A 25,096-nucleotide genomic window follows, 5' to 3' on the forward strand; every position below is an offset into this window, starting at 1 on the left:
TCTCGGCCGTATTACTCTTTGAGATGGACTCTAGAATATTATGGTAGTAGTATGTTCAAATGTCCCGTTAATTTTCTTTTAATCCATGCAGATATCTAGTTTATTCCACATCCTATCTACGGAGATACGCTTAAGGACGCAGACGCTGGGGGTCACGCGGGAACAACGAGGCCAGGCGGATGTTAGGCAGTCCCAGGAAGAACATGACAATGCGGTTCAGACCCAGACCACCACCGGCGTGGGGCGGACAGCCCTGTCGGAAAGCATTCAGGTAGTCCTCGAAGCCCTCCTGGTGCGGGTTGAGACCCTTGGCGGTCATCGACGCCTCCAGCTCCTTGATGTCGTTGATACGCTGAGCGCCCGACATGATCTCCTCGCCGCGCATGAAGAAGTCATACGAGTTGGAGAAGCGCGCATCCTGGGGGCACGCCTTGGTGTAGAAGGGTCGCACGGCCATGGGGAACTTGTCCAGCACGTAGAAGTCGGTGTCGTACTTGTCGCGGATGATCTGGCCCAGCTGCTTCTCCATCGCCGTCGAGAAGTCGTTCTCGAAGCGCTCCTGCTCCGACACGTCGACGCCGGCCTCCTTGAGCAGTGCCACACCGTCCATGTAGTTCAGGCGCAGGGCCTTGCCGTCCTTGGGCAGCTTGAAGTCACCCGCGTTGGGGTAGGACTTCTGGATGACGGCGATCTGATCCTTGTAGCGCTCCTTGAGCTGGGTGAGGATAAAGACGAGGAGGTCCTCCGCAAATTCCAGGACCTCGTGGTAGTGGTTGCGGAAGGTCTTTTCGAAATCGAGACCGGCGAACTAGAAGGAAAACAGTCAGTACCGGGAAGGATAGAAAAGGGCGAGCGAACTCACCTCCGTCAGATGGCGGTGGGTGTTGCTGTCTTCCGCACGGAACACGGGGGCAATCTCGAAAACGTTCTCCATGTCACCGGCAATACAGATCTGCTTGTACAGCTGAGGGCTCTGCGCCAGGTATGCGTTCCGCTTGAAGTACTTGACCTCGAAGACACCGCTACCACCCTCCGTGGCGGCCCCCACCAGCTTGGGGGTGAAGATCCACCGCGATCCACTCTTGATCATGTACTCGGAGAACAGCTCCGCGACGGCGCTGGAGATCCAGGTGATAGCCTGGCTGGTCTCGGTCTGGAGGTCAAGCACCCGGTTGTCGAGACGGGTCTTGAGGGTGACGATCGGGGCGCCCGACTCATCGACCTGGAAGCCCTCCTCGGTCGTCTCCGGGGGCGGTCTCTCGGCGTCCTTGACCTGCATCGGGAGCATCTGGGCCGCCTCGGAGATCATGTAGACCTTCTGGATGTGAACCTCGTGGTTGCTCAGCGACGCCGAGGCGATCGGGACGCCGGGCTTCTTGACGATACCGGTGACCTGGACGATCGAGTTGACGTTCAACCCACCCGTGTACTTGATCATCTGGCGCGAGATGGGCTCCGCGGCCGCGATGACAGCCTGCAGCTTCAGACCCTGCTGTCGCAGCATCAGGAACGCCAGCTTCGCACTCTGGACACGGGCGTTGTCCACACGGGCCACCAGCGTGACCTCCTTCTCGTAGTATTCGTCATTGATCTCGGTGAATCGCGTCGCGGGGAGGACGTCTTCACTCTCGGGGAGAGGGCCGTACAGGTCCTTGGCGGTATCGTTGGCGTCCGCGGCAGCGGCCTGAGCCTTCTCCTGGGCAGCGCGAGCGGCGGCCTTCTCAGCCTTGGCCTTCTCCTTCGCGGCCTTCTTGGCCGCGTTCTTGCTGGCGCTCTTGGTCTGCTCCGCGCCCTCGGCGGGCTGCTCGGCGGGGGTCTCCTCCGGCTTGGGGCGAGTGGGCAATTCGGCGTCCGCCATGGTGATTATATGAGATGTGTTGGGTGTGCAGAAAATATGGGGACGGAAGACCGCAGAGGGATGGGCGAGGGCAATGGATGGGCTGTTATCCTCGAAGCTCACTTCGTTCATCCGTCCGAACAACTTCGACTCACGCCCTGTGACCCCGCCGGATGATCCACATGCCCTAAACCCTAAGAGGGGGGAGTTGAGGTCACGTGCACTATATGCCTAAGGAATACTGTTTTGGTGGATAAAACATTATGAATGTGACTAAGCACTAGAGTTGCCCGTTATACCGCTACATAAAATACACTCCAACCCTAACTTTTCCATACTCCGATAACCATCGTCTAGATACAGCCTGAAGTTTGCTCGTATTCCACTAGTGGTTATACGCTAAGCGCCGATCTTCTAAAAACAGCGGGGCTCAATGGACGCCTAGGAGGCGCCGAGGAAATTAGGGTCAGTCGTACTCCGTGTTCTGGTGAGGAGAACCGCAAAGTATTGTCCGATCAACAATCCTATTGTCTGATGGAAAGGGCTAGACTCACACCTACTACAGAGTAAACTCATACTCCTCTCTGCACCAATAATGGCTTTCGACGGCCAGACAGTCCTCATCACCGGGGGGAACAGCGGCCTTGGATATGAAACGGCGCGCCAGTGTCTGATTCTCGGCGCGAAGCGAGTGATCATCGCCGTCCGCAGCGTCGCCAAAGGTGAGGTCGCTGTAAAGGGGCTTAAAGACGACCCCAGTGTGCGGGAAGCCAACAGTGGAGCGGCGATTGAGGTATTCGAGCTGGATCTCGATGATTACCAGTCGACCATCCGATTTGCGGAGAAGGTCAAACGGGATGTGCGCGAGCTGGACGTGCTTCTCTGTAATGCGGGAGCTACGATGGGAGATTTTGAGACGAGTCTCAGTGGTCATGAGAGGGTGATGCAGGGTGAGTTTGACAGATTGATTCTTACAGTATGGTATATACTGTAGTATATACTCGGCACTCCCATTATCCCGATCCCCAAGTAACCGCTAAACCACAACAGTTAACTGCTACTCGCACTTCCTCCTCACCCTGGAGCTTCTCCCTCTGCTGCGCGCGACAGCGCAAACCCGACAGAGACCATCCCGCCTAACGATGGTCGGATCGTACTCCCAAGCCAGCCACTCGCTGACCGAGAGGCCCATCCCAGACGGCACATCAATCGTCGACCATCTGGATAACCCGGCCATCCACATCCGGTTCCGCCAGTATCAGAACAGCAAGCTGATCATGAATGCATTCGTCCAGCATCTGGCTACTTTAGTACCGGCGACCGACGTCATCGCTAATGTAGTCTGTCCCGGTGTGCTGGACACGAACTTCTTTGACGACTTCCCGCTGTGGCTGCGGGCGATCATGTTTGTCTGGCGCAAGACGCTGGCGCGGTCGGCTCAGGATGGAAGCGACTCTTTGGTTTATGCGATGAGGGGCGCTGAGAGTGACTCTCATGGGAAGTTCCTTTCCGAGGGTCAGATTACTTGGTTTGTCTACCAAGGTTCTCGGGTGGATGATCATAGGCTAATATTGCATAGTGGTGCCCCTTTGCTTGACGGCGCAGATGGGGAGGCATTCTCACGCCGCGTCTGGACGGATGTTTGTGCAGATCTCAACAAGGTCGTGCCTAATCTACAACTTCCGACTATCGACTGATCTCAATCATGATGATATTATTGGACTCTGTTCTTTCAGGGGAAACATTGGTCAATTGGTATATCTGGTTAAGAGGAACTGGTCTAATATGTATATAATGCAACATCTTTCACCCGTATCCATGCAAATGCTAGCTTATCGCTATATGGCGCTTCAAGTCTTGGAGGCGTTCCATTGGGATGACTTCAAGCCATACTCCACCGCCCGAAGTACACTGTCCTCGGTGGTCTCGGGGACCCACGTGGGCTCCCCACCGCTATAGACGCCCGTCCGCACGAGGATCGAGTGCCACTTGCTGCCATGGTGACTTCGATAGGTGTTGGCGCCGCAGATGTCCGATTCCGGGTTGTCGCCCACCATATACACATTCCGAATCGGCGGGAGCGAGTCCGACTTGAAAGTCCGGGCACGGTTGCGCAGGAGCTGATTCTCAGCAAACTCGTACGTTCCTTGGTGGGGTTTCCCGATGACGGTCTTCTTCAGCTCAACCCCCTTGCTGGGTCCACCGGTGACCCCGGCCCACACTCCGTCCAAGGCTTCGCGGAAGCCACCTTGGCCCAGGCGAGGGAGGTGGTAGGCCGCTGCCCACCACAGATCGGGGTTGGAGAAGTACAGATGCGGTTGGCCGTCCTGCAGGAAGCCGTGGTTGGGGAGATCGGTGCGGCCGTTCTTGTCAGAGACGCTTCCCATCACGCCCTGGGAGGACAGCAGGACGTCCATGATAACCTGCGTGTCCAGAGCCCAGTCGCGCGGGTCATTAAAGACAAAGATGGCGTCGATTTTCAGGCCTTTCGTGGGATCGTTGGGGTCTCGCGGGTTGGGTAGCGGCCGGGCGAAGGTCTCGTAGTAACTCTTGAAACCCTTGGAGAAGGGCCAGATGGATGGGTTCGCCATGAAAATGTCGCCGGGGGTCACGACGTTCTTGAAGCCGTATCTACGCTAGGTCAGCAATCGCTCGTGCATTGTTGCTCAAGACATACTGTTCTGCCACCTGGCGACAACGACCACCGTCGCCCCCCACGACCATCACACACTTGTTCTCCAAAGATTCTTGCTCGTTCCGCCCGCGCACCAATTCCGCAAAGGGCGAATGGCTTTGTATGATGACTGAAGGGTCCAATGACACCTGGAGCTTTTCGCTGATCTCCGCCACTCTCTCCGTTTCATGTTTTCCACCGCCATTCGTGAGGAGGATGAAGGGAATGCCTTGGTTCTTGAGGATGTTCAATGATTCCGCCGCACCGGCAATGGGCTTAGACGATCGGAGGAGGACGCCATCGATGCTGCGTTGTGTAAGCATAGGGTTTCCAGAGGAACTTAAAAATGACAGAATACTATAGTATCAAAAAACAATAATGACAAGAAGAATAACTCACTCAAAAGCAAAGGCAAAGTCGGGGACCTGAGGCGCTGAACTCAAGGCACGGCGACCGTGGCTCGCGACAAACGGACGCACGTAGGCGCGCTGCAGCAATCCAAAGGGGCGACAGAGCGATTGAGGACGCATTATATTCTATTGTATGTAGCGGGTGTTATAGATCAAAAAGAGGGAGGGGAAACCATGCAAACAACGACGATGTTGGATAGGACACGATGGAGTTGAGATCAAGGCAAGTTGGCGGGAAGAGCGGGTGATATCATCGTGTATAAATAGTCCGTTCCTTATCGATAAAGTCCGTCATTTCTTCCCCTCTTGGATCTTCTCTTCTTTTCTTTCTCCACAATCAATCAACCCATTGCGAACAACATGGATACTTCTCTAGATTCGTCCATCCACTTCTGACCTGTCCAATTCTTCATCCACCACCCCCAGTCGATCCTACAATGGCATTCCCCACCCCGATCGCCCGCCATGCCGAACTCAATCTATCTCCCCACAGAAATCGTCGTGCTCATCGTGTCCTTGGCCGCCGGATCCTCCGGTGAAACACAGCGTCAAAGCACTCTCTATGCATGCTGCTTGGTCTCCCAGCAGTGGTACTCGGCAGCGGTGTCGTTTCTCTACAGGAAGCCCCGACTGAAAACCGGCCGGTCGTTCGCGAAGTTCACCCGGACGGTCGCGCCGCCCCTCGGGGAGCGAAAGAGCAAGTTGAACCTGGGAGAATTCGTCCACCGGTTGGACCTGGGCAGCCTCGTGCACGAGAGCAGCAAGAGTCTGACAGCGCGGCTCCTGGGCCGCATCAAGACCAACCTGGAGTCCTTCGTGGCCCCCAGTCTCTCCTTCTCGTCAGTGACCTTCTGCCCAATCGACAACAATCAATCTTCATCCCACTGACGCCAATTCTGCTCTACATACAGATCCAACAGTCTCCCCGCACTATCAAAATGTACCAACCTGCACTACCTCGACCTCTCCCTCGTCGGCGACCCCATCCCCTTCACCAACCTCAAAAAAGCCCTCAACAACCTCCCCAAACTCACCACAGTCCGCCTCCCCCGCTCAACAAACCTCACCGACCTCTCCCCAACCTCCCAATCAATCCCCTGGCCCCCGCGCCTCCATCGCCTCCAGCTCAGCGGCCGTTTCTCCCCCTTCACAATCCCCACCTTCGCCTGGCCCCCTTCCCTCACCAGCCTGACCCTCAAAAACTGCCAAGACCTCTCAGTCAACCACATCGGCAGCCTAATGAGCAGTCCCCAGCTCGGCCGTACCCTCAGACGACTCACCATCTCCTGCGCAAACCGCGGCCTCCACCCAGAGTCCATCAACGCCGTCCCGGCCTTCCTCCCAGACCTCACCTACCTCTGCGTCCCCGGCGACCTCGTCGACGACATGTTCTTCGAGCTCCTGACCGACAAAACGCACCCCATTGCCCTCCAGGAACTCGTCTTCGACCACCCCTTCAGCGACCCAGAGCTAGGCTTCTCCACGCAAGCCCTGATCGCTGCCCTGCATGCTGGACTGGTGAATCTGCAGAATATAGGCTTCGCGGAGCGCTTCTGCACCGACGAGCGCATCATAGCTGACGAGGAGCTCGATACTATTCTTACTGAACGGGCTCCGTCAGGCAAAGACGACGTTGTATGCGGTGTGTATTATGTGTAATGAGGTTTGTTTGTTTTTTTTTTTTCATATATATACCTAGTTATAGACATTGCATCTACCGATAGGTCTCGAGATGAGCGACGATATATGTACATATATTGATGAATCACTACACCTGTATAAACCAGAGTACGATTCTCTAATGTCGATTAAGGCTCTCCCGTGCTGTCAGCAAGACAGTCAACCATGACCTAGTCAAGAGGATAAGAGGATGGTTCACTATATGACACTGGGAACCAATCCCCTACCTCTATCTCATCATAGGACACTCACTCCTCATCAACAGGAGAACAGGATATCAGACAAAATGAATAAGTCAAATAAAGAATAAAGATAAATAAAGTCTGACATCAATATAGTTATAGAAAATAATATTGAAATTGGAAATCTTTATAGCTGAAAAAGTAAAACAACAATGCGAAGACAAAGGCAAACCACTCAAACTTCAAAGTCCAATCGCCTAGATATAACCAGGACTCATCTCGACAAAAAGGAACACAATAAAATAAATAGATAAAAAAAGATAAAAAGGGGGGGATAAAGTAAAGAAAAAGAAAAAATAGTTATGCGCCTCCTAACAAGACAAGACAGACATGTTCTCCATTAACATCAATTTACAGTTTGACTCGCGCGCAACCCCCATGCCACACACCAATCCATCGTTTTCTTCTTTTTTTTTTCGTCTTTAATGGAAATTCTAAGTAAGAGATGCGATGACAGCCGCGGCGACACCTTCTTCCTCGGCCCGGACGGTGATCTTCGTTGTGACGCCCGTCTTGCTGGAGAAGGCCATCTTGATGAGAGCGGTCACGCGGCCGCCTGTTACTGTCTTGCCGAAGAGTTTGAGCGCGTGCGTGCTGTTGCTGAGGGGGACGTCGGTGCCTTCGAGTGGTTGCAGGGAGAGCGTGGAGATGAGTTGTTCGGTGGCGTCTGTTGTATATCATTAGCTCGGGACGGTAAAAGAAAGAGAGCGAGGGGGTAATGTCCATACCTGAAATGCCCTTCATGTTGCTCAGCTGGAGGGTCTCGCTGATTTCCTCGCCGTTCGCACCGGTCTGCTCCCAGACGTGGTCGAAGCTGCCGGCGAACGCGGGAATCACGTAGTCACTTCCGGTCAGCTCCAGATCTTCCACCTGGTACTCGTCCTCGTAGCCCTCATCCTCGGCCTCCCCGGTGGTGGGGTCGATCTCCTTGCTGGTGAACTTGAGGTGATTCGTGATCGAGGTGACGGGAACGCTGTGCTCGCCATCGACCTTCTTGAACGTCACGTATACGATGCCCGGCTCGTTGGTGGCCAGCTTGGGGGCGGGGACGATGAACTCCTCCTCCAGGACCTCTTCCTCGGCGGGCGACGCGACGACGGTCACGTCTTCTAAGACGGTGTCGGGGAGAGTGTTCTTGATATCGTACTGCACCACGATGTGCTCCTTGAAGATGTGCTTGACGGCCGTGACGACGTATTCGGTCTCGCTCTCGGTGAGCTCCACAGGGACCGAAGACTTGAGCAGGGTGCCGTACTCCTTGAGCTCGGGGATCTGCATGAGCTGCTCGGCGTACTTCTGGGTGGCCGCCGCGGTGGCGGCCTCGGCCACGCCGTTGGCCTTGCTCTTGGGAGGCCCAGTGGACGGGGCCTTGAGCGTGGGCGTGGCGGTCGTGAGCTTCTTGGTGCGCTCTTCGGCCAGAGCCTGCTCCTGGGTGACGACGGGGATCGTTGCCATATCGAATGCGGTGGCAAAGTTCTCCTTCTCGCCCGAGGTCACGTACATCACCAGCTGATGCTCGAACGTCGACAGGGAGAACATCGAATCTGCGGCGGTCAGCTTACATGGGTGTCTCTTTGGGGGCGTATTCAGACTCACCATTCTTGATGAAGCGGTTCGCCATCTCGTCCTCTTCGGCCATCAGGCGGAGGTTGAGCGCAGCACGGTCGCGGACCTCATCATCCGTATCATCCAGGCACCGGCTGAGCAGGACGTGGACACTCGACTTCACTTCGGGGTCTTCCTGGCCGACGCCAAACTTGGCCAGGGCGGTCACGGCAGCGGCACGGACGATGGCATTCTCCAACACCACCCGGTTGTAGATATAGCGGATATACTTGGTCGGGTGGGAGGTCTTCGGGCCTTCCACACCCAGGAGATGGAGAACCCGGACGGACAATTTGGTGAACTCGCAGTCCTCGATGAACTCGCAGAGATGGGCGAGAGCTGGATATTAGATTAGTACTGCTAGATTCAATTTCAACCAAGAAAAACAACGTACCGTCCTCCTTGCTGTCAGGAACAAACTTGATCAGATCAAACATGCTCTCCACAACGCTCCGCTTGAATTCGTAGCCGCCCTCGTCGCGCAGGATGCCACTCAGGAACGAGAGCATGCCGGCCTGCTTGCTGGGGAACTTCAAGCACAGAGTGCGGATGGCCTCGACGATGGTGATCTTGAACTCATCGGTGATGTCGGCCATGAAGCCCGAGATCTGCTTCATCAGGCGGTCGACGCTGGCCTCGTTGCCCGTCTTGAGCAGGGTGGTGATGGCGAAGGTGGCGATCGACCGGTTCGAGTTGGAGATCAGGGACTCAATGTCGGGGTTGCACACGTTGACGACATGCGGCTTGAAAGAGGCGAAGTTGTGGAGGATGCGAATGGCGGCAAACTTGGTGATGGCCCGCGGGGAGGACAGGAACAGCTGCAGGACGTGGACGGCCTGCGAGGCCTCGGCGTCGGAGACGTCCCGCATGTCGCAAATCGCCTTGGCGGCCTCGAAGTTGACCATCTCATGCTTGTGTCGGAGCCAGCCATCAAGCATCTGCATCATCGGTTTCCTCAGACCCTGGTCTTCCTCGGCCAGCTTGGCCGCTAACCGCACCAGGAGCACCAGCGCCGCGGGACTCTTGACGACGCCGGCGGCGCCGTACTGCTGCACCATCTTCACCAAGGCCATGCGATCGTGGGCGCGCATCTGGTACAGGAGACCGATCGCGTGGTACTGGGTCATGAAATTCGACTGGGAGATGGCATGGGGCTGGGCGCTGCCACCGAAGCCCAGGAAGCCGGTCGACTGCTTCGAGGACGAGGCGGCCTCCTGGGTCTCGCTCTGCCACCGACGGACCACATCGCGCGCAACGGGGAGGAGATGGTAGGAGGAGACCAGGGCGGCGGAAGAAACCGAGGGGGTCTTGTCCACGATGGCGGTTTTGATCAGTCGTTCGATCGCTTGCACCGTCGTTCCCTATCACGTCATGCCTCCGCGTCAGCTCTTCTACTCAATTGACTGGGACAAGGAATCTCAGCGCAAAACCATACATCGATAATACGGCACAGGGCACGGATGGCGTTGGCTCGGTAGAGGACGTCACTCCCGACAGCGGTATCCTTCATGATGATACTGGTCGACATGATCACATCCTCGGCGGTCCCGGCGAGGTCCTTCAGGATCAGGTAGACCATCTGTCTCAGCGAGGGATCCTTGTTCTGGAACAGCTTGGAGATGCCGAAGAAGAGCGTCGTGGCCTCATTTGTGGGGAACCGCTCGCCGGTGAAAAGGAGGACCGCGATCTTGGTCAACAGGGTACGGCATTGTCGGGGGGAAATCGGCGAGGTATTGAACAATCGAGCTGTAGTACACAAAGATCGGGATCTGTTAGCTATGATCTGAAGAGGGAGCTGCGCGGGGGGGAATTGGCCGGGGAGAGGGGGGAGCAAGACGACTCACCATCTTGAAATACGGAGGTCCGATCCAGCTTGATCATAGTCTGGTCGGCATCCTCATCCTTCTTCATGTAACTCATGATGACCGGCTGCAAGAATTGCCGCAGCAGAGGCACACGCAATCAACAGCAATCCGACGGGAGTAGAAAGGAGGGAGCCCTGGTCGAAGGAGGTAGGAGGGTAGTATGGGGGGGAGTCGAGAATAAGGGCGGGCGGGCCAGACTGGAGCAGGTGTGTATAATAAAAGGGTTAGGATTGGGAGTAGTTTCGCAGGCGGTGTAAACGACTACCGCGGCCTCATTATCCTTCCAGAAGGAGAAATGAAGCAGGTCGAGTAAGGGAAAGGAGAATCAAAGAAGATATCAAGTCTGAAGCCAATGCAAGAAGAGCGAATGAACAGGGGAGAAGGTCGAACGAAGGGAAACAACAACAATAATCTGAGTCCAGGTGGCCTCAGCCTGCAATCTGCCCGTGTTTTCCGCTTCGGGAAGGTGTGCTCCAGCCACGACGCCACAGCTCACCGCCTGTGGCTGAAACAGACGGACAAACAGGGCAAACATGCGGCATGCATCATCATCATTATATCAACAGCTTGACAAAGAACATTCCCCCTCTGAAGTCAACTATACAACTTTATAGTTGGATACTTTTACTCTCCATTGAACCCCTAATACAGCAACATGCAAGTCGAAGTCGACCCCACCGAAGACACAGAGTGGTCCGTATCCCCCCTCCACCCCTCCACCCCTCCATTATCCCCCCTAATGAAATCGTATACTCACTATTAATAGGAATGACATTCTTCGCTCAAAGGGCATCATCCCCGAAAAGCCCCAGGACCCGGAACCCCTTATCCAGGAAGCTCTCGTCGAAGCCGAGCGCAAGGCCTACGAAAACCGTCTCGAAGACAAAGACCTCGACGAGTTGGACGAGCTCGAAGACGAGGAGGACGAAGCTTTCTTAGAGCAATATCGGTATCCTTGCCTCTTACTTTCCTATATCATATCTAGTACATGACATATACCAAATACGGACGACAACACTAACAATACCGAAAATCCAAGGCAAAAACGCTTCGCCGAACTCTCCACCCTCCAAAAAACCTCCGTCCACAACCAAGTCTACCCGCTCCAAAAAGTCGACTATGGCCGCGAAGTGACCGAGTCGTCCCAAAAGACCTTCGTGCTCGTCAACCTGACCTCCTCCGCCAGCCAGAACGTCGAGTCCCGCCTGCTGACCGAGCTGTGGCGCCAGCTGGCGCAGAAGTACGGCGACCTCAAGTTCTGCCAGATCCGCGGGGACATGTGCATTGAGGGGTATCCGGACCGCAATACGCCGACGATTTTGGTGTACAAGGATGGGGAGATTCGGAAGCAGATGGTTACGCTTAAGGAGTTGGGGGGGGTGAGGACTCGGTTGGAGGGTATGTTCTTTTTTTCCTTTTCTTCAAACTTTCTTCGTCCTATATTCAGGGTGGAAAGAAAGAAAAAGGGCAAATAACTGACGAATAATACAGACCTCGAAAGAATGCTCCTCGACCTAGGCGCCATCAAAGAAAGCGACATGCGTCTGAAAAAAGACGCCGACAGCGACGACGAAGACAACCACCCCAACCGCCTCCGTGCTAGCAAAAACCCCAAGCCTGAGGTCGAAGATTACGACGACGATTGGGATTAGACAAGATACGACATACACACACACACAGAGAGAGAGAGAGAGAGAGGATGAAGTGTTGTACACCATGAATACATACATACCTACCTACATACTACTACCTACCCCCTATGACGACCTCATACAGAATCAGCCGGATTTGATATCCCTTTTGGTTGTTTCCATCTTCTTCATTCTGTATTTTTGCTCCTTTTTGTTTTGTTCTTTGGACGCTATCTACTGTTGTTACGGAAAGCTTAGTCCGGCTTGGAAAGTTGTCATCAGGCGGGTTGAGGTCATTCCACAGGCATTTACATATTTGAACATTTGAACAATGAAATAAGATAACTCTATTTGTAAATTGCAAGGACATGAAACAATCACCTAGACTGCTCACTACTCCATACGAACTACGTACTAGTCCTACATCTACATGTTAAATTCAATTGGGAAAAATGATGCAGATGTATTGTACGGGTCAATATTCAAGGGACCAGCTCGCAGGCTCAACCACCGGGTCGTCCGACGGTCTCACCAGCGTGCAGTCACCAAGATACCACCCCCATGCACATTCAGAGAAAGACGTAGCGATTGAAATCACGCGAGAACACAAAACATTGGACGCATTACTACCACCCCGGAAGCGACCCTAGCCAATTTCCGTCGCCAAGCTACCCTACCCACACGTCGAGGACCCCCTGCACCCCTCAGATCACCGCTGATTGCCTATGGCCCGCGTAACGGTCGACCATCCGTGCCCCCTTGGTGGGAGACAACAGCAATTCTCACGCGAGACCTCCGAGAATGAAAGTAAAAATCAAGGATCGTCCTTCGACATGCCCACACCGTCGTACTCTCGTACTCATCTCCCCCTTGAATGCATCACAAGCCAGAAAACAAATTGGGAAAAAACAAACAAAAACAAAGCAAACAGGAACGTAAAGAAGGGAGAGGAAGATCGGCGAACGAGACGGTCCGAACTAACTGGGCGGTGGAAAAATCCAAGGCCAAACGGACAGCCGCGAACATCTCGTTCGCCAACAGACTGTTTCAATTTTGCATCTCCTTCCATCTGGCTCTCCCGGCTGCTGGGCAATAAAATAAGCATCGGAACTAGCGTCGAGTCCGAGTGCGTCACCAGCATCCGGAAAAGTCCAGACGTAACATAGCCATCATTAAAAGCGTTGTGAAACTGCCATCAAAGCTCCTTCTGTGCGATTGACGTACCCAAAGATCTGGATCGTACGAATCTCTCCCAACGCAGATCAACCGAACCAAGTCCAGTCAATCAAACGAGAAGGATCTTTCAAAAATCGACGGAGGAGCGAGGCGAGTCAGGACCAATAACGCGGCGGATCGAAACGGCGAAAAACCGGGAGACGATCGAAAACGGGGCTAATGGGCTAACAGAGAATGCAGGGGAAAAGGAAACAAGGAAAGTGAAAAGAACATCAAAAGGAAAAGGGAAGGGAAAGACCCAAGGCAAGGATAAATGTCCGAAAAGGTTTGCTGCAGGCGGCGAAATAAAAGGTGGGCCAGTCGAATGAGGAATGAGGCTTTCCTAGGCTCCGAATCAAAGGACGGTGTTGAATAGGCAACGGAAAGCCCAACCAAAGATCGAGGAATGGTTCCCCCTATCGCAGCCGAACAGAACACGTTCAGTACCATTGAGCACCGTACCCGTCATCCCGCTTCGCACGGCTACCGGTAGGCGGATAAGCACCTGAAGCAACCTTGGAAGCAGAACGCAACCTAACGCCGAAGACTATGAGATTAGTCAGATTCTAGGACTCACGTCGACCTCTTACGACGGTCTTTTAAGCACCACACGCAGAGGAAAGGGGTTCCCTACAACGGAACCTAGGTTTCAAGATACTCACATCCGGTCACTCCCTCCCACAGCACGGTTGGTGTCGGGGGTGTTATCGAGGGCGCCACGGTCGACGACCTTGCGGCGCTGGCTGGACATGGCGCCGGGCTTGACGGCGGCCCCGGGGACGCCCATGGCGTTGGGGGCGACGCCCTGGCGACGCTGCTGCTCTTCGACCTCCTTGTCCTTCTTGTTGGCATCGACGATCATGGCCGCGTTCTTCTGGTACTTGTAGACGGTCCAGTCGAAGACGTAGTCGTACTGGAAGGACTCGCGGACGAAGAGATCGCGGAAGATCTTGCGGAGGTAGGAGTAGTCGGGCTTGTCGTCGAAGCGCAGGGAGCGGGTGTAGTTGAGGTAGATGGAGAACTCGTTGGGGAAACCGCGGCAGAGGACCTCGGTGGGGGTGGTCATCTTCTTCTCCATGATACGGTCGTACTTCTGCTTCTTGGTGGCAGCCTTGAGACCCTGCCAGGGGAGGGTACCGCGGCAGAAGTAGAGCATCACGTAGCCCAGGGACTCCATGTCATCACGGCGAGACTGCTCGACGCCCAAGTGGGTGTTGATACTGGCGTAACGGGCGGTACCGGTGAGGTTCTTGTTCTCGCGGTAGGGGATGTGGAAGTGCGTCTTGGGGTCGCGGTACTTCTTGGCCAGGCCGAAATCGATGACGTTGACCTGGTTGCCACGCTTGCCGATGCCCATGAGGAAGTTGTCGGGCTTGATATCACGGTGGATGAAGGACTTGGCGTGGATGTACTCGATACGGGAGATGAGCTGGTCGGCCAGGAGCAGGACGGTCTTGAGGGAGAATTTGCGGTTGCAGAAGTTGAAGAGATCCTCCAGCGAGGGACCGAGGAGATCGATGACCATGGCGTTGTAGTCGCACTCGGTGCCGAACCAGCGGACAAAGGGGATACCCACGCCACCGGCGAGGGACTTGTAGACACGGGCCTCATACTCGAGCTGGGGGTGCTTGGCCTTGACGCTCTCGAGCTTGATGGCGATTTCCTCACCGGAGATGATGTTGGTGCCTAGAGAGTCAGCCTGGGATTATACGGGGTATATCTCAGAAGGACAGCTTACCCAGGTAGATATCACCAAAGCTACCACTGCCAATCTTACGGCCGATACGGTACTTGTTACCGACACGCAAATCCTTCATCGGGTCAGCAAGTCGTCCTGGCGTCCGGGATCCGAAGGGCGAAGGGCTCACCATGGTGGTCATGTTGATCGAATGGACGCACAGCGAACAGCTGTGACTGTATGATGATCAAGAAACTGTTCAGCCAAGCCAGTCAGCACTGAATCACGATTTCAAATCCCGAGGTCAACCGATCCAGACTGGATGAGGGAAACAGAGAGGAAGGGAGGATGAAGAGCCCTCCAGAAAAACGATAATAAATAAAGGAAAAGAAAGACAGAAAAGAAATGAAGAGAGCAAGGTATCAACGGTCAAACACCGGCGCGTAAGTCGATTTAGGCGAGGTGGAAGAAGCGAGCGAGGCTGGCAACACCGCAACAAAGCTGAGGGGGGCAAGAAAGGCTGCCGATCCCAGGCGCCAGGGAAACGAATGGCAGAACGGGGAGGAAAGCAGGGGGGTGGAAGATGCGGGTGTAAGGAAGACGACCAGAAGGAACTACCGACCTAATCGACGGGGGGGGGTTGGGGGGTTGGAAATGCAGAAAAGGAAAGAAAAGAAAGGAACAGGGAGAGATACCTAGTGGATGAAGTCGATTGACTGTTTCTTTGAGAGGGGGGATGAGGCGGCAAGAAAGAGGAGCAGTCAGAAGAGTAAGAGAGAGAGAGAGAGAGAGAGAGAGAGAGTAAGAGGGGAAGAAACGACGGTCAGAGTCCGACCGGGAAGGCGAAAGGCGAAAAGGCGGAGAGGGTGAAAAATGGAGGGAAAAAGATAGGGGATGATGGGAGGATGGATTTAACGGGTTGATTGAATCGACTGAATCAACTAGAAAGGAACTGAAGAAAAGAACAAGAACAAAACAGCAAGACAAGCAGAAGAAGACCCAAATCAAGCGAGACTCAAGGACAGGGGAAAGCCTTGATAATGGAGGCGGTGGATGGAAGGAAGAAAGAAATGAAGATGAAGTTGGTGAGGATGGAGAGGAGAGTAGTAGATTACAGTATTATATACCTGATCATGCAGATTCACGGGTATTCTGCAAGATGACAGTATATCTTACGTGACTAGAAGTCTCAGCTATATTCAACTACTCTTCACTTTGAGAGTAGTATGATCGATCTTTGATAACATATACCGTTTTACTGTCATGATCATTAGTTGAATTATGATATCATTAATGAGTTTATTAGTGAAGAAATATCCAGATATCACTGTAGGTAGACATAATACAAACAGTAAAATACATCATATCAACCAGTAATACAACTGGTAACATTGGGCGGCAAATACCTTCATCATGAGACTTCATCTAACCAATATATACTCATTCTGTCCATAACACATCACATATTAATTAATATCAATTATCATCCTAGTATATAGATAATATACACTTCCTCCATTCCCCCAGCAAGTTAAATGCTAATATCAAGAGTAAATATCATCAAAATACAAGGTAGAATATAGAATACATTGGGCACAAACCACTCATCAGATGATGGGCTGGCTGATTACCCGTATTACAGTATGATATGACACCTCTCTCATAACTTCATTTCATGAACAGTTGACTCTATACCTATCTCAAGGTGTATATATAGACAGGTCTTCATTAGTGAATACACTGTGTATCAATCTACAGTCACATCCTTTTGAATACCCATACAGTTAATATCTCTACTCATGAAATCCACCGTACAAGGTATAACAATCAACAATCAAACAACATGGACATACCCAACCAGTTATATATAGTAACTTCACCGCCAGGATGATCCCAATTCCACCTCCCTCCATATAATATAAATCCAACCTCGGGAATAAATAAATCAATCATTGCCCGATCTACCTACTCCATCTATTGGGTACATACATCCCTAAATACTGAACATACCTCCTTTCCCAACTATCCATCCATCCATCTCGTGACTGATATATCCAGACATAGGTATAATACCCAACCCAACAGTAACCCACTAAACATCACAAATGACAGCAGACTAAAAAATCTCCACTTCCGATTCTGTCATCCCTGTCAGATGTCCGGTGGGTGCTTTCCCACGGGCTTGGATCCACTCGTCTTTTTGCATGTACATCTTTCTCTTTCTTTCTCGGTTATCCTCAGTAACGAATAACACTGTCTTTTTCTCTTTCTATGGCGTGGTTTCTCTACCCGGTTATATCATCTACTGTCTTATCTTATTACCTACTCCAATATAAATACTCAATCCGTGCTGACTGCTTACACTACTTCTTGAGAATGATTAGAAGGATAAATATTGCAGTGACTTCGTAAGAAATATAATGGTACAGTGCAGGTTAGGACACAGACAAAGATGGAAGAAGGGGTATAAAAGAAAAAGTGAAATCAAAAAGTGGCCAGATAAGGTGTGGAAAATGTATAGAAGAGAATGGATCCGATCAATAGGCAGAGAACGGACCGCATGGCCAGGGAATGGAATCAAATCTGGCAATCAATCAACTGCAACAGGCCGTGATAAAAGAGAGCAATGGGGCAAACGGAATTATAATCACAACAATGAAACAGAAACACGACAAGCAATGTAGAAAAAAAAAAATTAGAAAAAAAAAGGGGGGGGAAGAAGGATAAAAAGTGAAAAAGGAAGAAAAGAATAAGACAAGAGGTCTCACTCATCCGGGATGTCAATCATCTCTCTCCCAATAAAACAAAGACAAGTCAGCCGAATGGCTTATATCATGTTCGTCGCCGTTTGGCCCTCCGCGTTCCGTGGCTGGCTCTTCCCCGGCGAGCTCGCCCGCGTTTCACCCTCGTCCAATCGTCGGCGCCATTCCGCCAGGCTGTCGCTCATCCCGGTCTCCTTGGTCGGCGTGCGGTCGAAATCCGACTGCGTGCTCAGTCGGTAGTTGTGATTGGTGCTCTCCCAGTGGGTGCGCAGCGTCTCCAGCTCGTTGGCCAGCGAGTCCAACGCCATCGACCCCCGGTTGTCGAGGAAGGTCGGATCATGCGACGTGGCGCTGTCCGCGCGGGATCGGCCGCCATTGCCGCTGATCGTGTTGCTCGAGGCGTTGCTGTGACTGCGAGAGATCCCATTGGTGCCCGGTCCGGGGTGCGACTGGCGGCGGTAGTGCCCGACCGAGGCCTCTACCTGGTCCAGCAGCATCGTGACCTTGTGTTCGGCGTCGGACGCGCGCGTCTCGAGCAGCGAGTTCTCCTGCTGCAGCTGCTCCAGCTCCCCGCGCGCTTTCTCGGCCGCGGCGACGAGCTCCTGACGCGCGCTCTCGTATTGCTGCTTGTTGGTGTCGGCCGCCGACAGGTCCTTCTTGAGGTCGGCCACCTGTTGCTCGAGACCGTCGATGGTGGAGGCCGTCCGCTGTTGCAGCTCGGCCATGGACTCCTGGAGCCTGGTGCGCTCGGCCTCCCATTCAGAAGACTCGTCGGACGACGCGCCAGCTGGGGCCTGCCGGGCCGCCTCCAGCTCGGACTGGATCTTGGCATTCTGGGACTTGTAGCGCGAGAGCTCGTCCTTCATGCGCTTCAGCATCTTCTCGGTCCCCTTGACGTAGTGGACGGCGGATTGGTAGTCGTTCTCCAGCTGCTCGAGCTTCTCGCGGTAGGCCCGCTCGGCCTCCTGCTCGCGGGTCTCAACGGACGATTTCAGGTCGTCGTGCGCCTTCAGGCTCGACGACAGCTGCTGCTCCAGCTCGCGCAGGCGACCTTGCTCGGGGGTGCCGAACCGAGAACCAGGCGACTCCAGCCGGGGCGAGCGCCGGCTGTCCGAGTAGTTGACGCCACGCTCCCCCAGGAGGTCCTTGAGGACGGTGTGCTGGATGGCCAACGCACCGGCCTCGCGTTGGTGGTTCTCCAGCTGGGATTTGATCTCCCGGTTTTCCGCGGCGTGCGCCTGGCTGTCCTTCATGGCCGCCTGCAGCTGCCGGCGAAGTTGCAGCCCTTCGCGGCTGGCCTGCTCCTGGTACGCCTCCAGCCCGGCGATACGCTCTTCCGCACGTCGTAGTTTCTCCGCGGCGTCGTCGGCCGCAGCCTGGCCACTCTTCGCCAACTGGTTCGCGCGCTCCACCTGCGCCTCCAGGACGGCGACCCGCTGATCGGCGAAGGATCGGGCCGAGGATTCGGAGTCGAACGAGGACGCACGATCCAGGCCGGAGAGGAAGGCATTCTTGTGGGTTTCGGCCTCTCTCGCGTTGGTCTCGGCGAGTTCTTCCGCATCGCGCAACCGACGGCTGGCATTTTCCAGCTCGGAGGTTCGTTCCTCGTGCTCGGATCGCAGCTGCAGGAGCTTCCGCTCCAGCCCTTCCCGCCGCTCGCGCTCTTCGTCCAGCTGTCGTTCAAGGAGGGTCGACTTCTCGGACGAGGCGGTGACGGCCTCCCGGAGGCTGGTGAGGCTGAGCCCCAGGTCCTTCAGGCGGGACGACGCGTCCTCGGCTTTCTTCTCAAATTCCTCCTTATCCAGCGAGAGCTGTTTCAGGGCAGACTCGGCCTCGGACCGGAGCATGGACTCCTCCCGCAAGGACGCCTCCACCTGGTGAAGCTCGGCGCGGAGGCTCTCGGCTTCCAGGCTGTTATTGTTCATCTCCAGTTCGGCCAGCCGCTTCCGTGTGGCCTCGCACGTCTCTTCGGCCAATTCCCGGCCACGCTTCTCCTGATCGAGTTCGGTCGTGACCACCTCCATCCGGGCCTTGGCCTCATTCTGGGCCGCGAGCGCGAGCGCAAGCCGCCGGCTGACGTCGGTCGCCCGCTCCGTGACGGATTCGTCGCCGTCGTGAAGGTTCCGATCGGGTTGGGGGGTGCCGCGCTGGCTGCCGCCGTGGGCGGCGAGTTTCGCGCGTGAGTAAGCCGCTTCATTGACGGCCACATCCCGCTGATGCTCCACCTCGGCGACCCGCTTCGATGCGATCGCGGCCTGACGATCGACCGTGGCCTGCATCTTGGCCAGTTCCGCCCTCATGGCCAGGAAAGCCTCGATCAGCGGGCGGTCGTCATCCGCAAAGATCTCGGCGGAGCGCTCATCCAACGCCGGACTGCTGGACGGATTCGGGGAGTAACCGGCTTTCTTCGCCAACGCGAGTTCCGATGCGTACCAAGCGTTGCGGCCCTTGAGGGCCTCGAGCTCCTTGATCAGCGCTTCCTGGTGCGCGGTCAGCCGGGGTGATCGGGGTTCCTCTCCCAGCGTTTTCGAATTCCGGTAGTTGCGGGAGTCGACGGAACCGTCGATGCTCGCATGTCGCCCCAGGATGGACTCGTCGGCGCTGTCCATGGAGCTGCGCTGTCGCTGTCGCAGCGAGCGCTGTCGGGCGGGCTGGCTGATGAGCGGAGCGGCCTCGCCGGTCTCCATGGCCTTGGCAGACATCCGGGATTGTTGCTGAGTCGGTGTGCGGTTCCCGCCGGGCGCAGAGCCGGTTTCGGACATGGCCCGCGCGTCTCTGGGCGAGTCCCTGGCTCCCGGGGACTCGTGACCTCTGTCGGCCGCCACGGCTCGGACGGTGTCAACCGGGGGGCCACCATATCCCCGATCCAGCTTGGGGGGCGTCTTGCTCCGTGGGTTCATGGCGTGCGGAGAGGTGGCGGCGCGCGGGCCAGGGGTGGGAGCCTGACCGGGGGGCGGGGCCCTTGCGGGGCCTGGGCGATGGACGCTCTCGGAAGACGCGACCCGGGGCCCGCGCCGGGGCCGTACTCGGCTGGCCTGTTGGTCGGGCTCATCATGCTCTCCCGTGGCGCTCCCGGTCCGCGACGGTAGGCATCTGCGTGTTGCGCTTCGCGGGATGTCCGACCGGTCTGCGGACCAGGCCGGTCACTGCTGGCCTTCCGGGGACCCACGGCCGCTCCCCGCTCGCCCGCTGGGGCCTCTGCCGGGTAGCGGATCTTGGACGTATCGAGGATGTACGCCATGCTGAGTTCGACGGGATCCCTCGGGGCCGAGCTCGGTTCACCCGCGACCACGATGATGTGCTTCCCAAAAGCGGTCATGCTGTGTCCGGACCTCGGTGACGGGGCGGGGCCCATGTTCTGGAACGAGTACCACCGTCGCGTGGAAATGCGAAACGCGGCCAGATCCCCCAAATCCAGGCCCTCATCGGTCCGACCGCCGAATATATACATCACGTCGTTCACGAGGGCCGCCGCATGGCCCTCCCGGGGGGTCGGGATGAAACCAACGCAATCTAATTGGGTCCATTGATTCGCACGGGGGTCGTAGCACCAGACGTCGTTGAACCACTGGACGCCATTCGTTCCTCCGAAGCTAGACGAGGTGAGACATGAGCGGGGATGGCTTTGGAGGGGGGGGGGGGGGGGGTGCACACGGTCCTATTGCCGCGTCGAAACTTACAGGTATAATTTATCGTTGAAACCGACAATCGTATGGTTCGTCCGGGCGGGCGGGATCTGGCCAGGCGGGGGTCCGCCCTCGTGGCTGTTCCGGATCAGGAACTCCCATGTATTTGTCGGATTCTGTAGTTGGTTGAGGTCAAAGGCGACCAAGTCGTTGAAGAAGAAGCCCTCCACTTGTCCACCAAAGACGTAGATTTTGGAACCTAGGATGTTCAACGTGTGGCCATAGCGGCCTGAGGGGCGGGGACTGGGAGGGATGGAACGGGACCATTGCCGGGAGGCTAAGATGTACGGTCAGTGACTGCCTCCAGGTCGAGGACCCAACAAGAGAGTGAGAGACGTACAAGTATTAAGGAGGTAGAGGGTGTCATCCAGCGCATCGTTCTCATCCACCTTGGTATCACCGCCAAATACAATAAAGGCATTTCCGACCAGCAGACTCGCATGGCCCACGCGCGGACCGGGACCATCCGCGACCGTGGCGATTGGGAAACACGACAGATTCCCGCCGCTACTCTCCATCATCCAGAGGTCACCCTTGACGGTCGAGCCATCGATCAAGCCACCCATCATATAGATATCCCCTTCTTTCGACGAGACGGCATTGATGGCGGCGCCATAGCGAGGGAAGGGGTTGGCCTGGGGGGAGGAGAAGTTCAAACGGCGCTGCGACCATGGATAGAGCGAGGTTCCGGGACTGGTGTTGGGCGAGTTACTGGCGCTTCCCGTTTGAGGCTGTCGTTGGGACTGCTCACCATGCGTCAGGGACGGTGTCGAGGGCGAATCCAGGGGTCTACCTACCTGCGACTCCGATTCCGCCCGTTGCCGCGACCGCTGATACTCGGGACTGCCTGCGCTATTGATCGAGTTCAGGGAATTATTGTAGCTGCTGCTGGGGGTGGGTGTCTGGGTGGCTCCGGCCTCCCGTTCCTTGGGCGCATTGGGGACGGCGGCGGGGGGATTCGCCGCGGGAGCATCGGAAGCGTTGATGTTTCTCGCCCCGGGGGGTACACCAGCACCTTGCTGGTTTTTCTTCGATTTAAACAAGAAGGCCATTGTGAAAAAGGGAGGTCGTAAACAGTCGTTTCAAAGAGAGCGCACGGTCGGAAATGGACCACGATCAAAAAACCAACCGACCGGCGAGGCCGACGAAGGATACCCAGGTGGTTGGGACAAGTGACGGATCTTGATCTTCCGGGGGGGGGAGGGCGTTGTCAATTCGATGATCGGAGGAAAGAAACCCTGATCCCTGATCAAGCCAGCCGACAGTCACCGGGGGGGTGGATAGGGAAAGCGAAAGGAATGTCCCCTCCGGCGGTAATTCAGAACTGATCACGGTAAGGTCGGGTTTGGATAGCGACTTCCCCGAAGAAGCATAGGCGATTTCAGCACGGGAATACACACAACCCCACAACACCCGCAACAAAAGGGGTTGGAGGAGAGAAAACCGAAAGGATGGGACGAAGACCGGGGGAGGAAGAATTGGAAGGGGAGGAGGGAGGATTATTGAAAGAGAATAAAAAGACCCAAAAAGGAAGAGAGAAAGAAAAACAAAGACAAGAAAGGGAAAAGAGAATAAGAGAGAGAGAGAGGAGGATTATGGATGGAGAAGGGGAGAAGAAGAGGAGAACATTTGGAGAAGTAAGAGTAAGAGAGAGAGAAAAGAAGGAGAAAGAGAGAGAGAATCGGTGTTTCAAGTCCGTCAAGTGTTCAGTCTGGCAGTTTAAGGTTAGAAGGGAGAATCAATCATTAGATAATTCTGTTGATTACGATCGTTCATCAACGTGTGGTTTGGGTTAGTTTTCTTTGCTCCTACGATTCCTCTTTTATTACTCCTCCTTCTCTACTTCGATTCTTGACTTCTACTTTCTTCCCCTGTCGACTGTTAGAGGAAGAGGCAAGGTTATGTGGAATGACCTCAAGGTAGGTCGTATACTGTCAACGAACGCCTTAATTTATATCAAAACGTACATCCACGAAAAGAACAGTCAAAGGTCCACCCGGATCTCCTGAATTCCATAGGTTCATCTTCCTCTTTCTGCTTCTCGTGCATCCCCAGCGACGCAGGTATCAATCTCGATCTACCCTCACCAATCAGTCCGTCTCATTCCATGCAGCAAAAGCCATCAAAACCACATCAACGTGCATGAAGCATGGTTCTCCCTTCCTCTCGCAATTGACCTTTCTCTCTCTTGCCCTCCCTCTCTCTCGCTCTCTCTCTCTCTGTTTGTCCTCGGTTCATGTTTTGCTGACATTCCAATCAACCCGACGTTGGCCTGGTTATGCCGTGTTATGTCAACACTCAAACCACTCGTGTCCTCTGGATCAGAGCAAATCATCTCGTTTGTCCTTTGTCTTGAACCCTTTCGGGGTATCTATCCCTTGCAGTCCACACTCCTCCTCCGTACTTGGGGCCATGCAGGAACCAAGCACTTTTACCCACTCTGCAAGCATGCAGTTTCAGGAACGGAGCGACAGACTAGTCACGACCCGCTTCGTGCTTTCAAAAAAGAGAAAGAAAAAAAAAAAAAAAAAAAAAAATCAAAAACTTAATCAAAGAAAAGAAAAAAGTAGGTTAATGTAGATTCAAATAAGAAGGAACAAGTAAAATCTTCCAGGTACCATCACTCCATAGGGGATACGATCAACCAGACAACCAGAAAAATCCAGGGTTGGGTCTCCATGAATAGTAAGTACAAGTAAGTAGATGATTCCGGTTAGACGCGTCGGAGGCTGGTTTAGTTCAGGACGGACCAGGGGACCACCAGTCCACAACAGGGCGGATCCAGGGGTAATGAGGGTCAAATCGCCCACCGGAGCCTTGAGCCTTGGTCCCATCTGACTGGCCACTGATCCCCGAAGAGGGGACGGTCATTCATACCGGGTCGTGGGTTAAAAGAGTCTGGTCTTTTTATAGGCTCTTCATGCAGACCTATCAGAGTCTGAAGACTGGAGACTGGAGATGGAGACTGGAGACTGAGGGGCTGGAGCATTTGGGGGGGGAGATTCCAAACTGGGTATGGGGGCATGGGGCAGTTAGACTGACTGACTGCCAGTGACTGGCCAGTGCGGTTTAGAACTTGGACCTAATATCACTTCAGCCACTCCTGAGATGGACCAAGTGGAAAGTGAGTCTATCAGGCATTCAGGCAGCATCCACATACTGTATCAGCCCGAGGTCTCTCGAAGATATCCCTATAGAAGACCAAGTCGGGACTCCACCAGACTCGTGATAGTGAGACTGTCGGTACATGTGGGAGAGAAGCCAAGAAGATAGCTGAAAACAACCAATTAAACTGTTTATTCAAGAAGCCCCTGACAGATCCCCAGAATATCAAATTATTCGATAGCCTTCACTCGATGTACTAATAGTAGTTCTTGAGGTGGACAATTTCATCCATTCATGGAGAAGATAGAAGTAAATGACTGTGGTGTACTCCGTACACACTACACTGTAGACTCTGTTCTGTGTATTTTGTGTATTATGTACATATGAAAGTGTGTATAATGGTCCTGACGTAATCAGCCGGATATCCCCGGGATTATAATGATCCGCCGTCCATGCCAAGACATCGTCGACATTGAAGCTCCAGATGAACCTCACCGTTCGAAGATATCCCGACGTCGACTGATTCGGATTCTGCTGGCTGAGGGGACCATTACAAGAGACCCTTTTACCCTATATTGAACGGGGAAATCTGTTCTTCCCCCGTCACATCTCCCCCCTCCCATCTCTTTCCACACAGGCCTTGCATTCCTACCGCCAAAGGAGCTTCTGCCGTTGCCGACTGTTGAGCTGACAGATTGGGTATGTC

At 54.5% G+C, this 25,096-nt stretch overlaps 7 protein-coding genes across 7 annotated transcripts; 2 read left to right on the forward strand and 5 right to left on the reverse strand.

Annotated features, from left to right (window-relative positions):
• Window positions 1-53: 53 nt before the first annotated feature.
• Window positions 54-5,139, reverse strand: P168DRAFT_309490 (aspartyl-tRNA synthetase). Its single transcript, XM_024839304.1, has 5 exons — window positions 4,911-5,139; window positions 4,515-4,817; window positions 3,748-4,468; window positions 863-1,825; window positions 54-808 (listed from the first exon to the last, which is right to left on the reverse strand). The coding sequence occupies exons 1-5, from the start codon at window positions 5,039-5,041 to the stop codon at window positions 131-133; spliced, it is 2,796 nt and encodes a 931-aa protein (XP_024695149.1). The 5' UTR covers window positions 5,042-5,139; the 3' UTR covers window positions 54-130.
• A 121-nt stretch (window positions 5,140-5,260) lies between these two features.
• Window positions 5,261-6,662, forward strand: P168DRAFT_325415 (F-box domain protein). Its single transcript, XM_024840997.1, has 2 exons — window positions 5,261-5,760; window positions 5,833-6,662. The coding sequence occupies exons 1-2, from the start codon at window positions 5,387-5,389 to the stop codon at window positions 6,578-6,580; spliced, it is 1,122 nt and encodes a 373-aa protein (XP_024695150.1). The 5' UTR covers window positions 5,261-5,386; the 3' UTR covers window positions 6,581-6,662.
• Window positions 6,663-6,938: 276 nt separating this feature from the next.
• P168DRAFT_265224 (coatomer subunit gamma) lies at window positions 6,939-10,680 on the reverse strand. The gene is made up of 6 exons (XM_024834898.1): window positions 10,293-10,680; window positions 9,884-10,194; window positions 8,843-9,809; window positions 8,440-8,787; window positions 7,572-8,387; window positions 6,939-7,510 (listed from the first exon to the last, which is right to left on the reverse strand). Exons 1-6 carry the CDS (start codon window positions 10,366-10,368, stop codon window positions 7,278-7,280), a joined length of 2,751 nt encoding a protein of 916 aa, XP_024695151.1. The 5' UTR covers window positions 10,369-10,680; the 3' UTR covers window positions 6,939-7,277.
• A 208-nt stretch (window positions 10,681-10,888) lies between these two features.
• P168DRAFT_288495 (phosducin family protein) lies at window positions 10,889-12,286 on the forward strand. The gene is made up of 4 exons (XM_024836799.1): window positions 10,889-11,006; window positions 11,080-11,262; window positions 11,353-11,711; window positions 11,805-12,286. Exons 1-4 carry the CDS (start codon window positions 10,969-10,971, stop codon window positions 11,963-11,965), a joined length of 741 nt encoding a protein of 246 aa, XP_024695152.1. The 5' UTR covers window positions 10,889-10,968; the 3' UTR covers window positions 11,966-12,286.
• Window positions 12,287-13,366: 1,080 nt separating this feature from the next.
• P168DRAFT_114152 (casein kinase 1 family protein) lies at window positions 13,367-15,289 on the reverse strand. Its single transcript, XM_024832577.1, has 5 exons — window positions 15,028-15,289; window positions 14,898-14,970; window positions 13,822-14,845; window positions 13,569-13,706; window positions 13,367-13,497 (listed from the first exon to the last, which is right to left on the reverse strand). The coding sequence occupies exons 1-4, from the start codon at window positions 15,037-15,039 to the stop codon at window positions 13,694-13,696; spliced, it is 1,122 nt and encodes a 373-aa protein (XP_024695153.1). The 5' UTR covers window positions 15,040-15,289; the 3' UTR covers window positions 13,367-13,497; window positions 13,569-13,693.
• A 2,375-nt stretch (window positions 15,290-17,664) lies between these two features.
• On the reverse strand, window positions 17,665-22,337 carry P168DRAFT_316562 (putative cell polarity protein (Tea1); the record flags this gene model as incomplete). The annotated part of the gene is made up of 5 exons (XM_024840026.1): window positions 17,665-20,481; window positions 20,547-21,192; window positions 21,280-21,562; window positions 21,626-22,028; window positions 22,083-22,337. 5 exons carry the CDS (start codon window positions 22,335-22,337, stop codon window positions 17,665-17,667), a joined length of 4,404 nt encoding a protein of 1,467 aa, XP_024695154.1.
• Window positions 22,338-23,854: 1,517 nt separating this feature from the next.
• On the reverse strand, window positions 23,855-24,295 carry P168DRAFT_288497 (uncharacterized protein). Its single transcript, XM_024836800.1, has one exon. The coding sequence runs from the start codon at window positions 24,117-24,119 to the stop codon at window positions 23,868-23,870; it is 252 nt and encodes an 83-aa protein (XP_024695155.1). The 5' UTR covers window positions 24,120-24,295; the 3' UTR covers window positions 23,855-23,867.
• Window positions 24,296-25,096: the final 801 nt, after the last annotated feature.

Source organism: Aspergillus campestris, assembly GCF_002847485.1.
Source record: "Aspergillus campestris IBT 28561 chromosome Unknown P168scaffold_3, whole genome shotgun sequence".
NCBI classification, from domain to species: Eukaryota; Fungi; Ascomycota; class Eurotiomycetes; order Eurotiales; family Aspergillaceae; genus Aspergillus; species Aspergillus campestris.

Excerpts from the sequence above, each read along its gene's own strand:
- P168DRAFT_309490 (XM_024839304.1), bottom strand. The coding sequence starts at position 5,041 with ATGCGTCCTCAATCGCTCTGTCGCCCCTTTGGATTGCTGCAGCGCGCC. Across the intron at positions 4,469-4,514 it reads TGTCGCCAGGTGGCAGAACA|ATACGGCTTCAAGAACGTCG; the intron begins GTATGTCTTGAG and ends GACCTAGCGTAG. Across the intron at positions 809-862 it reads CCCACCGCCATCTGACGGAG|TTCGCCGGTCTCGATTTCGA; the intron begins GTGAGTTCGCTC and ends TTTTCCTTCTAG.
- P168DRAFT_325415 (XM_024840997.1), top strand. The coding sequence starts at position 5,387 with ATGCCGAACTCAATCTATCTCCCCACAGAAATCGTCGTGCTCATCGTG. Across the intron at positions 5,761-5,832 it reads GCCCCCAGTCTCTCCTTCTC|ATCCAACAGTCTCCCCGCAC; the intron begins GTCAGTGACCTT and ends CTCTACATACAG.
- P168DRAFT_265224 (XM_024834898.1), bottom strand. The coding sequence starts at position 10,368 with ATGAGTTACATGAAGAAGGATGAGGATGCCGACCAGACTATGATCAAG. Across the intron at positions 10,195-10,292 it reads GACCTCCGTATTTCAAGATG|CTCGATTGTTCAATACCTCG; the intron begins GTGAGTCGTCTT and ends TGTGTACTACAG. Across the intron at positions 9,810-9,883 it reads CCCTGTGCCGTATTATCGAT|GGAACGACGGTGCAAGCGAT; the intron begins GTATGGTTTTGC and ends ATGACGTGATAG.
- P168DRAFT_288495 (XM_024836799.1), top strand. The coding sequence starts at position 10,969 with ATGCAAGTCGAAGTCGACCCCACCGAAGACACAGAGTG. Across the intron at positions 11,263-11,352 it reads GCTTTCTTAGAGCAATATCG|GCAAAAACGCTTCGCCGAAC; the intron begins GTATCCTTGCCT and ends CGAAAATCCAAG. Across the intron at positions 11,712-11,804 it reads GGTGAGGACTCGGTTGGAGG|ACCTCGAAAGAATGCTCCTC; the intron begins GTATGTTCTTTT and ends CGAATAATACAG.
- P168DRAFT_114152 (XM_024832577.1), bottom strand. Across the intron at positions 14,846-14,897 it reads CTTTGGTGATATCTACCTGG|GCACCAACATCATCTCCGGT; the intron begins GTAAGCTGTCCT and ends CTGACTCTCTAG.
- P168DRAFT_288497 (XM_024836800.1), bottom strand. The coding sequence starts at position 24,119 with ATGGGACCAAGGCTCAAGGCTCCGGTGGGCGATTTGACCCTCATTACC.